Source organism: Cupressus sempervirens, chromosome 3 (genome assembly GCF_028749045.1).
Source record: "Cupressus sempervirens isolate cs-2001-9-10 chromosome 3, ASM2874904v1, whole genome shotgun sequence".
In the NCBI taxonomy this organism is placed as follows: Eukaryota; Viridiplantae; Streptophyta; class Pinopsida; order Cupressales; family Cupressaceae; genus Cupressus; species Cupressus sempervirens.
Genome location: NC_143120.1, coordinates 1,071,593,596 through 1,071,605,956, shown reverse-complemented (window position 1 = coordinate 1,071,605,956; position 12,361 = coordinate 1,071,593,596). Strand labels below are relative to the sequence as shown.

At 34.9% G+C, this 12,361-nt stretch overlaps 1 protein-coding gene across 3 annotated transcripts; it reads left to right on the top strand.

Moving 5' to 3' along the window:
• The first annotated feature begins 2,174 nt into the window (after positions 1–2,174).
• LOC149570457 (chaperone protein ClpB1-like) lies at positions 2,175–8,899 on the top strand. 3 transcript variants are annotated; one of them, XM_089823106.1, is made up of 11 exons: positions 2,176–2,459; positions 2,646–3,374; positions 3,996–4,063; positions 4,268–4,413; positions 4,521–4,662; positions 4,931–5,112; positions 5,262–5,543; positions 5,707–6,047; positions 6,183–6,462; positions 6,593–6,790; positions 8,361–8,899. In XM_089823106.1, the coding sequence occupies exons 2-11, from the start codon at positions 2,683–2,685 to the stop codon at positions 8,643–8,645; spliced, it is 2,616 nt and encodes an 871-aa protein (XP_089679232.1). In that variant the 5' UTR covers positions 2,176–2,459; positions 2,646–2,682; the 3' UTR covers positions 8,646–8,899. The 3 variants fall into 3 exon arrangements, with proteins under 3 accessions (XP_089679231.1, XP_089679232.1, XP_089679233.1); XM_089823105.1 differs by having other exon boundaries at positions 2,175–3,374; XM_089823107.1 differs by lacking the exon at positions 2,176–2,459 and having other exon boundaries at positions 2,617–3,374; positions 3,996–4,169; positions 4,254–4,413.
• Positions 8,900–12,361: the final 3,462 nt, after the last annotated feature.

The following is a 12,361-nucleotide window of genomic DNA, read 5'->3' as shown; positions in this document are numbered from 1 at the left end:
AGGAGACCTAAGAACGGGAGTTTGCAGGTTTCTAGGGAGACCCAAGAACGGGAGTTTGCAGGTTTCCAGGAAGGCTAAGGACGGGAGTTTGAAGCCATTACATGTGCATGCTCATGCAGAGTTTGCCTTTGTGCTGAACAGTGTAGATTTGTGGGTTTTCGGGTGTATATTTTGTAAGAGTTTGGTGTTTCCAGTTGAGTATTTCATATCAGTTTGGGTTGTTGTTGTATATCAAATTTTTAAATATTAAAATACAGCTAAATATATGTATTTGGATATGATTATACTTCTGTGATAGTGATAGATTATTAAGTTTTTGTGGTGATTTTGGGCTATATTGTGCTATTTTCAGGAGTCCGATGAGCATTATTTTTGTCCTCCGTTTGGGAGCTATTGTGTGCATGTTATACAGATATGGAAATGTCATTTTATAGGCTATTATGCTGCTCAAATTTCTGTAAAAATGTCTACTTTCAGATTTATTAATAATAGGTGAAGCTGTGAAGCTTTTGGCACTATTTCTAGCATACCCGATTTGGGGTTTCTTGAGAAATTTGGTGGATCTTTGTGATATTAGTTGTTTGATCTTGAAAATCTGATTAGAGGCGTGAAATAACATATAAAATCAGAGAAAGGGACATTTCAACTTTCTACCATCGTTGGTCAAAATTTCTACTTATATTGGTCAAAATGGAAATCTTCAATGGTCAAAATTTTGACCAATCCTAGGCAAAACTTGCACTGTGGTTATAGAGGTTTTTCGACCAACGTATTGGTCAAAATTTCGACCAACGTATTGGTCAAAATTTCGACCAACCAAAATGTTGGTCAAACTTTCGACCAATGCGTTGGTCGAAGTTTGGTCGAAATGTAGGTCGAAATTTTGACCAATAATGGTCGAAAAATGGCCTCAGTGTAGTAGTGTCTACATGAAAACCTATCGTGTCCTACATTTTTGTGTGCTTCTAACAAGTTATAGATTCCAAATACTATCAAAAACTAATTAACATTATTATGTCCTCATTTTGACTTCTTTAGCATCAATACACAATTCACCATTTCAAATGATATACATCCTTGTTCTCTTCAGCTTTCAAATGAACACCCACCTCCCCAACAAATAGATTTTTGGTAAAATGTAGATATTTAAAAATGATGCAAACATATTTAAAGTGTGTCCAATAGACATGTACCATGTCACACCCAAAATATTATCATTATTACCCTTGATGTTGGACTATCCATCAAAATTGAAACTTTCACTATATTTGAAAAAGATATTCGCCTGAACAACTTTCTATATTTATGTGAATTAATCATCATCATACCACACCCAAAACACCCTACTTATTACTATTGGCATTAGACTATATTTTAAAAAAATGAACATTAGCTTTGATAATAAAGGTGTTTCCTAAACAACTATGCAATGCTTTTCAATGTTGCAATATCTATCAAAATTAGAACTTCACCATATTGGGAAAAAAAAATTGCTAAACTAACTTTTAAAATTGTCCTATACCATAAATATGATTAAATCATCCTACTCAATTCAACCCCTCAACATTTTGGAAAAAATATCGACTAAACAATTTAATGAAATATTGCACTTCTTTTTATCCCCCATCTTATATGTCCCGTAATTCAACTTCCATTTCGTTGATCTTTAAAATTATCCCACTATACAACTTCCCTTTATCTTTATGTCAGCACTTAACACAACTTTTAAAATTCTCCACTTATATTATTTGTTTATATGATGTGGAACAATGCTATTTGCGGGGATGGTGCAAGATTATATGTGAATCTGACTACCCAGTGGTGGTGAACTTGCTTGCCTTGCAAGAGTGTGACGATGTTAGTTGGCAGCTGGCTACTATTGTTAATCGGACTCTTCTCTTTTGTACCTCTCTTGAGTTCATTAGGTTTACTTACATTCCTCGCGAATGGAACGGAGCTGCTGATTGTTTGGCCAAATAAGCTTCTGGTCATGTTTCATCACGCTGGAATATTATGGATAGGCAGAGCTTCTCCTTAAATTGTTAAAAGAATTTGATGAACTTGTTACTTAGAACAGAGCTCCTTGTTGTAATCCTTTCCATTTTAATAATTTTTTATCCCTCTATTTTCGGAAAAAAATATATATATATAACATCTACCGAATTTCTGTTTTCGCGGCAATTCTGTCTTCGATAGCAAGCGAAGTATTACAGAGGAAGGAACGTTTGTTGCCTTTCACTTTATTCTTCTTTTCTTCCCTCATTCTTCTATGGAATATTTACCCTTCTCTTCGTTTTCGATTTATTTCAGCACATTGTATGAATTGTTGAAGAAAATAGAAACCGGAGAGTTTGTCTGAGAAAATTTTGTTGAAGCAAAGTGTTTACATCCCAAACAAATTCTGGGTACTTTTGTAAAACAAATGTGTAAATCTTCTCGGCATTCCTGTTACAATCATGGTGGAAACTTCAAATCCCTCAGATGCATGTAGAATGTCTAGCAGTTTTCAGCTTGCATTTTGTAAAAATATTTCACATCTGCCGGCATTATGTTCTAGTTCTCTATCTTAAAGTATTCTGAGATAATTATGGATTGCAAGAAATAAAGGTGTCCTGAATTCTGAGTTTAACAATTGCTGTTTGTAGGAGAACAAAGAACAGAGGAGTAGTGTCTAAAGCGAAAATGAATCAGGAAAAGTTTACAAAAAAGACTAACGAAGCTCTAGCATTAGGTTTACAGCTTGCGCGAGAATCTGGTCATGCACAATTCAATCCCATTCACTTGGCCGTTGCTCTTATAGAGGATGCTTCTGGGCTACTTAAACAAGCGATTTTGTGCGCTGCTATCGGAGATCAATCAGTGGAAATCGTTGGCAGCGTCATGCGCAGGTTTCTGAAAAAATTGCCATCTCAAAACCCTGCTCCACAAGAAAATCCCCCCAGCACTGCTTTAATCAAATGCATCAGGCGCGCACAATCGAGACAAAAGAAGAAAGGAGATTCTCATTTGGCTGTAGATCATCTTATACTAGGATTATTGGAGGATTCACAGATTGTAGACAGCTTTGAAGAAGCGGGCGTGAGTGCTTCGGGTGTTAAATCTGAAATTGAGAAGCTGAGGGTAGAGGGAAAGAAGTTGGAGACTACCTTTGGTCATACAGACTTCCAGGCTCTGAAGATCTATGGGCGCGACCTGGTGGAACTAGCTGGTAAGCTTGACCCAGTTATTGGCAGAGATGAAGAGACCAAGAGAATCATCAGAATTCTGTGTCGGAGGACGAAGAACAATCCAGTGCTAATTGGAGAGGCTGGTGTTGGAAAGACTGCTGTGGTGGAGGGACTGGCTCAAAGGATTGTTAGAGGAGATGTGCCAAGGCAAGTTGTTTTCTGCTAAACAGGTTCTTATTCTTAGCAATTCTAAAGTAAAGAAAAAGCTTGATAAGAGAGGAACATTTGAAGTTTATGCCAGTCTTTTTGAAAAAAATTATATATACCCTAGGGCTCCCTGTAGGATAGATAGTAGTAAGCATAGGTTAGTACTTGCAGAACGCTTTTGTAATCCTTTTTATGTCAGTCATATTATTGTTCAAACTTTACATTCGATTTTTCCTTTGGTTGCAATCTATACGTTACCTTGTTCTACATGGCACACCTCTTTCTAAATTAGCAATTGACAGTTCAAATGATGCAACACTGTGCCCCCTTATATATTACTACAAGCAGAAATTAATAACACTGAAGCAACTTGCACAAACTATTCTAAGCTCTAGATATCTGGTCAGCATGATTTCTTGTGCATTCTGGTTAAAGATGGCACGTGTCCTTGTAAATTAGTTTTGCCTTTGTAAGCTAACATATAATAAAATTTTGATGGACTTGGGACTATTTAAGAAGTATTAGGGCAGGGACTGGCATTAAATTGCAGTTTTTGCAGTTGTTTTGGGACTTCATGAATTTGCACTTTGACATTCATAAAATTTCTTTGGAATGTTGCAGTAATTTGCTGGAATTCAGATTGATAGAATTGGATATGGGAGCCCTAGTTGCTGGAACAAAGTACAGGGGTGAGTTTGAAGAAAGACTTAAATCTGTTTTGAAGGAGGTGGATGAATCCCAAGGAAGAGTCATTCTGTTTATTGATGAAATACATTTGGTTCTTGGAGCTGCTGAGTGTTTTTTTTAATTGTTTTCTTTCTCGATTTGATTAAATCTAAATAGGTATCATTATAATTGGTTGTCTTCAATTTGACAAAGGGGTTTTTTCCCAGGACGTGCCGAGGGTTCAATGGATGCTGCTAATTTATTGAAACCAATGCTTGCCCGTGGCCATCTGAGGTGTGTGGGAGCAACTACACTAGAAGAGTATCGAAAATACGTAGAGAAAGATGCTGCATTCGAGCGCCGATTTCAGAAAGTTGGCCCTTGATTAATTTTATTGGTGCATTTTATTTTCAGGTCTGCATCACTGTAGGATCACAGATCACCTTGTGAGTAGATTATCTCATCAACTGTCTTTGGCAGGTGTACGTGGCTGAACCAAGTGTGGCCGATACAATAAGCATTTTGCGTGGTCTGAAAGAAAAATACGAAGGTCACCATGGTGTGAGGATCATGGACAGAGCGTTAGTGGTTGCTGCCCAGTTATCCAGTCGTTATATAACTGGTAAGTTCTTCAAATAGATATTCATATGATTTAAGTGGTGATAGTTAAAGATGGCATTGTGTGGCAACTCTTTAGATACGAGATTTGATCATAAATGGACAGAATTTTGATTTTAATCGAATGATTGTGTATAATTAATTGCTTGATTTTAAAGTATAAGAAGTTTGATGAAGCTTGAGACACTAATTTTTCATTGAGTAGAATGCAGGCATTTTGTGGGCTTTGTGAAATTGATTAATTATTGTTTGCCTGTTTGGACTCTGGACAGACCGGAATCTTCCTGACAAAGCAATTGATCTGATTGATGAGGCATGTGCAAATGTGAGAGTACAATTGGATAGTCAACCTGAAGAAATTGATGCACTTGAAAGGAAACGAATTCAATTAGAAATTGAGCTCCATGCTCTTGAAAAGGAGAAAGACACAGCAAGCAAGGCTTGGCTCGTGGAGGTTAGTATGGAGATCTACCTTTCTTTCAAAAAGATTGTTTTGCTATCTTGCATGAGCATTGTATACACACATAGAAAGAGAAGATTACTGTGTTATGCAAGGGGATTTCTGTAGGATAACGTACTGTTCTTATTTTTCCAATTCCACAGGTTCAAAATGAACTTAATGATTTGAGAGATAAGCTGCACCCTCTTAAAATGAAATACCAGAAAGAAAAAGAGAGAGTAGATGGAATTCGTCGGCTGAAGCAGAAGCGTGAAGAATTGCTGTATACTCTCCAGGAGGCACAGCTTAGGATGGATCTGGCAAGAGTTGCCGATCTAAGATATGGGATTCTTCAAGAGATAGATATAGCAATTGCTCGACATGAAACTAATGTTCAAGGAAATTTAATGTTAACAGAAGTTGTAGGACCTGATCAAATTGCAGAGGTGTGTCTAATGTGGATGTTCTGAATTATTCTTTATACTTATTCTATTGATACTTTTAGCACTTGTAAATGTAGGCTATGAAGAAAACTGAAAGTAAATTTTAGTGACAGTACCTTTACTGCACAATTGCAGGGCTATTAATATAAATTACTGATGCATGCAGGTGGTGAGTCGATGGACTGGCATTCCTGTTACCAGACTTGGCCAAAATGATAAGGAGCGGCTATTAGACCTTGCCAAGAGTTTGCATAAAAGAGTTGTTGGGCAAGAGAAAGCGATTAAGGCAGTTGCAGATGCTGTGCTGAGATCAAGGGCAGGACTCGGGAGACCACAGCAACCAACTGGATCTTTTCTATTCTTGGGACCCACTGGAGTTGGAAAAACAGAGCTTGCAAAGGCTCTTGCAGAACAACTATTTGATGATGAAAACCTCCTAGTCCGGATTGATATGTCTGAATACACGGAGCAGCATTCAGTTTCCAGGCTCATTGGGGCTCCACCTGGGTATCTATAGTGTATCACGGAGCACGCTTCTTTCAAATTGATCTTATTCCAAGTATTTTTCTTTATTTATATTAATATACTGACTAAAAGTAGCTAATATTTCAGCTGAATTTTAATCATTAATTCGGATTCCAGATATGTTGGTTATGAAGAAGGTGGACAACTAACTGAAGCAGTTAGAAGACGGCCATATAGTGTTGTTCTATTTGATGAGGTTGAGAAGGCGCATGTATCTATATTCAACACCTTGCTTCAGATGCTTGATGATGGTCGATTGACAGATGGGCATGGTTGGACAGTTAACTTCTCTAACACAGTCATTATCTTGACATCAAACCTCGGAGCAGAGTACTTGCTTGCAGGACTCTCTGGACGCCTATCCATGCAAGTTGCTGAAAAGAGAGTAATGCAACAAGTAAGTGTAGTTGAGTTATGGCTTTTTATGGTTTCTTCTACTCAGTCATCCTGATCTAGTTATCATGGAGATATCTGTGATCCTAAAAAAAGGAGTTGCGGTGTTGAATTATCTTTTACCTTTATTGCAGGTCAGAAAACACTTCAGGCCAGAGATATTAAACAGACTGGATGAGATAATTATTTTTGATCCTCTTACAAAAGAGGAGTTGAGGAAAGTCGCTAGATTGCAGATGAAAGATGTAGCTGTACGCCTTGCAGAGAGGGGAATTGCTCTGGCAGTCAATGATGCAGCTTTAGACCTTGTCCTTGAGAAGGCCTACGATCCTGTATGTCTACTTTCAGAGTCTTTTTCTTGTTTCTATACATTTGTATTACATGCCTCGTTGCTTGTCAAAATCTACCGTTCAATGGTAAGAAGGATTTTAACATCAGACTGAAATTTGAGCCTTATATTAGAAGGGTTCTGGTCCAAAAGTATAATTATCTAAATACCTTTTATCAACGGTAGCCTCCATTGACCCTTCCATATCAATACTGAGAATTATGCTACAAAGTGTTTAGTGGGTAAGAAATCTGAGCTCTGTATTAGAAGGTTTCTGGTCCTAAAGTATATATGGACATCACACTAGAAGAATACTGATTCAAACATATTAACTTGCTTGCACAAATATTGGAAGATAAGTGATGGAATGCTAAGAGAACCTAAAATATAGCTGAAATAAGAAGATCTAAAAATATTTAAAATTACAATCAATTTTTCTCTTTTACGAAAAAAAGTAAACTAATCGATTTTGTTTCAACTTTCAAACAACAAACATGAAAATATGTTTTATTTAAGGGGCAGGGCCTTTTCAAAATGCTTCCTTTTATTAATCTAAACAAACACAAGAATTGATATCAATATAGATTGTCAGTGTTTTCTTGGCTGATTTAACTCTTAATGTCACTGTGAGATTGCATTCAGTAGTTTTTAAGTCAAACTCATTGACTCATACTTTATAAGTAATGATTCATAAGAAATTATTTCTTATGAGAATGAATGAGGCACTTGATACTTATTGCATCTAGGTGATCTGTGAGGTCATCCATCCTAGTACTATAATTCAAGCATGTTTAATCATAGACTTTCCTCTGAGACTAAGCCCACTTTACTTGAAATCCCATTTGTAAAGCCTTCAGCAAGCATTGTGCTCTACAAACCATTTATAATAAAACTCTTTTACCTCTTGATTGATATCTAGGAGATATTTTTCTCAGTAACTTAAATTGTGATATTGCTATCAAGATCTAATTATGTAGTTTTGATTCAAAATCATTGACCTATGTTCCATGAATAGTGGTTTAGGGACTTTTTTTATGATAATGAATGAAACACTCCATTCACATAGGTGAAACATTAGACCTTTTTGAAAGACATGCTTAATCATAAAATTTCTTCTGAAATAAACTGTGTTTTAATATTTCTTATGAACCATTTATTATAGAATTCGCCCTATTATATTTTGCTCAGCATAGATAGACCGGTGATCCGTTACACTTTCAAGTATTATTAATTAACGATATAGCAAAATATAAGAAAGAAGGAAATCAGTTGCAAATTGCTGGATTTATATTTATACAATTCGGGTACCTATGAGACTACATTTGTATAATATTTTGCTCAGGATATGCAGCAGCTATTTATGTTATTGGAGCGGTGATCGGTTACACTTTCAAGTTGAATTAATTAACGATATAACAAAACAAAATATAAGCAAGAAGCAAATCAGTTGCAAATTTCAGGAATTTTAATTTTTTCTACAATACGAATACCTATGATATCTATGATATGACACTACAATGATGTCTCTTGAGCTTTAGTTTCTGTTTACTGAATCTCTATTTTACATTTTGTAGGTTTATGGTGCTAGATCCTTAAGACGCTGGCTGGAAAAGGAAGTTGTGACCCAATTGTCTCGAATGCTCATCAGTGGAGAAATTGATGAAAACTGTACTGTATTCATAGATGAAATGCCTGGGCATCCAAGTTTATCCTTTCATGTGGAGAGGAATGGGGGACTAATAAATCCAATCCCTGAATTAACTTCAAGTAATGCAGTCGAATCTGGTGTGTCTCAGGCTCTCGAGCAATTGAGAATTGAGGAAGTAGAAGACGATGACACAATGGAAGAAACTATGTAAGTGCTTAGTCCTCCCATTGAGTGGTCACATCAAATGTAGTTAGTAATTTCGGGTGGACGAGTTAAACGTGATCAATTGTATAGTTTGGTTCATAGTTTTCGTCGTGAGCAGTCTATTAAACTGATGATTTTGTACGAATGAATGATGCCACGACCAATGTTGGCTTATATATTGAACTGATGTTTTTGTAAGAATGCGATCGCAAGAGATAAAACAATGTTGGCTTATATATTGAACTGATGTTTTTGTAAGCATACGATTGCAAGAGATCAAACAATGTTGGCTTAAGTTAAAGTAAAATTAGCTCAGCATCGGTGTCACTCTTCTTATGTAATATAATTCCCTGGAATTTACAGGGAAATCAACTTTGACCAAGCTAATGGCAGAAAACATTTTGACTTAATAATCAAATTAGTAATTTTAATAGTTTTTTTTTTTTTTAAGAAATTCAAATAAGTTTGAAAGTTGATTTGTGTTAAACTAGCAATTAAACAAGAGAGTTTTTCTTGCAAAACCATAGTTTGAAGGTGTAACAACTTACACAACTTCAAAATGTTAAATGGTCTAGGGTTTATGTTTATTAGCATATTGACATGTTATTTGTGTGCACTAACTTTGCTTTGCATTGCAACAAAACATAGTAGAGTTGATCCTCTCTTTTTTTGAGGTGGTGGATTGTCAATACTTGGTCAAGTGGTGAGCTTCAAATAGGGAGGAGCCAAGTTTAAGTTTTATACTCAAAAGAGTTGGCAATAATAACATGTATTGGAAAAGATCAGATTGAGAACATGTTGAGTGTGCTTCATTTGACCAATTTGTATGTAATCTTCTTTAGATCCTTGGAAAGGTCTCATTTAGGGTCAAGTAGGAAGTAGCTTGTAAGAGTTGATGATAAAGCCAAAGAAGCGAAAGATTATCTCTAGATAAAACAACTTCCACACAAGAGAGAAGCAATGTAAATGTTATGAACCCAAAGGACTAATTAGATGCATACAAATGATACGATACATTAGTGATGTACAATGATGGAACCCATTGATATATATTATAAAATGTGAAACCCTATGACAAGCTAATTTTTTCAACAAGTATATTAATCCTATCACATTAAACAAAAACAAAAATGTTTAAACTAAGCTTAAATATGTAAGTATAAATAAGACCTAACGTGGAATTAGTTAGGTTATTATGTCAGCTACCCCAAACAAATCTCTTACAAAATGTAATAAAGGAGAGAAAACCCGTAGAAAGAAAACCTCTCCAAAAGAGAGAAAAGATGCAAACAAGCATGTAGAAGTAAAAGGGCATTAGATGAACCCCCAAATACAACTATCAACAAAATACAATTAATATTCTCACCCATAATGTACAACCTCCTATAATAATGGTAGATGCTTAACAGAGGACAACGATGAAGACCTAGTGAACACCAAACAATATTCCTTCCTTTGGGGAGAAACAAAGTCAGTATAGATGTAGGATGTCTTTCCATTCCAAATAAGAGTCTTTGAGAAGAAATATCATGATGTATGACATTATCTTTCAACTTTGTTCATAAGTTGTCATGTTCATATGAAAAGATGCCATAATCAAATTAGGTGCAAGCCTAAACTTGAAGAAGGTGACAAGCTACAACTCGGTGGGGATGAATGAATAAAAAGAACTAAAGAAAAATATAGTGTAACAATAGCAATGACCAAGTTGGCATCCGATGGAGATCAATATATCAAGTGCATTATTCAAGTCTACAAGATGGGTCTTATAAAACAAACCTACAATATTTATCAAATACACATCCCAGTATACCAAATCATGACTATTATGATGTGTTTTCTACAAAGATTCCCTCGAAGCAATAGGTGATGCACATTGTATGATCATATATGTCATCCAACTTTATTATTCACCCCATGGTAATGTATTCACACAAAATAGTCAAATGTGAACACCCTGAGATGATTCTACCAATGTTAGAATATAAAAGTCTTCGACCTCAAGATAGTGATTTGAAGATAAAGTTTAGATGAACTCTATAATCTCGGATTAAAATTTTTATAAACCTATGAATCAATGGATTTCTCTTTAGGAGGAATATTAAGAGAAGCCCCAATGACATCATAACTATTAAGACTTGCCAAATAAATAATCTACTACTTTCTATCATAATTGCATGATAGGTTATCACAATCACCAAGGAGCACAAGACTATCAAAAATAGCATTTGCAAGGAATAAAAAGTGATGTGCATCTCCATAAATCTCTCAAATCCTCATTCAAAGAGTGTGTGTGCACTTACTATGTCAGAGGAAATGCATAATGTCAAAATCAATACCACTACCTATAAGTAGGAGAATAAGAAAAAATAAGTTAAGATTGATATCGCTATTGAGATTCAACTCTGTAATTCTTTAGTCAAACTCATTGAACCATGTTTCATGAGAAGTGGTTCACAAGTACCCTTCTCTCATGAGAATGAATGAAACACTTAGTACTCATTGCATCTAGGTGATGCGCATAGAGATGAAGCACCTAGACTTTTCAGGATGTCACTCATCTCAATACACCCATGTCAATACTACTCCAAGTCAAGCACACTTAACCACAAAGTTTCCTCCAAGGTTAAACTCATTTAGATTGTAAACCCATTCATGAAACCTTCAGTAAGTGGTGTACCTTATGAACCATTCATTATAGAGCTCCTTAAGCTTGTCAATCGATAAGCAAGAGATATAATGTTTAATAAGTGAGAAATAGAACAAAAGATCCAAATTTTTAATTCTTATATCTAATTACTACCTTAGTTAGAGCATATGAGAAAAAATAAATAATAAAAGACTTAAACAAGAATCTCTCATTGAAACTCCTTGGTGCCCCCAATTATGTATGGTTGCACTCGAAATTTAGTGATAAAAGATGTGGAATGTAAGTTCTCACAACATCATTATGGATTTTCATTCATGAAGGCTTCATCTTTTGACAATATGACTTTGCATTTTGAGGGTTATACCTCAAAAATTTATTTTGTAATTTGCCTTGTTGAGAGGGATGGAGGATTGAGAATTGATCTTAAATGAATTTTCAACTCTCACTAATAGTGGAGTAGATGCATAAAGGTGGAAATCATTAGCTAGTTGGCTCATGTTGATTAATAATTTGGATACATTTATTGATTAGTTAGCTAGATTGATTAGCTAGTTAACTAACTTAATTGATAAGTTAATTAAATTGATTAACAATCAACTAAACTAATTAATTGGTTAGCTAAATTGAGTCTAAATCATATTTTTAATTAAGTTTAAAATGAAATGAAATTTTTGAAATTTTTAATATTTGTGAAACTTTTATTTAAATATTTGGTTAGTAAATTATCAATTTTTAAAAAATCAATCAAATAATAAATAACATTAAATTAATTTTATTTTGGAGGGATAATCAAGGTAGATTGGATTATTTTAATGTGTATGGGGTAACTGCACCAAGATGGTGCTCAAAATGGGAGGTATAAGTGGCAACTTTTTTCTCAAAATCAATTAAACCTGAACTTCGAAGAGAAATCTAAGGGTCATGCACTCAAAATTAAGAGTAGTACAAAAAAAAAATTGTAGTACTCTAAGTCTAATTTCTAAACCATTAAAGTTTTTTTTAAGGATAAGATTAAGAGGTTTCGCTATGCATGGAAACATGTTCTTCATTTTTTGAAAAAAAAAAAATACAAC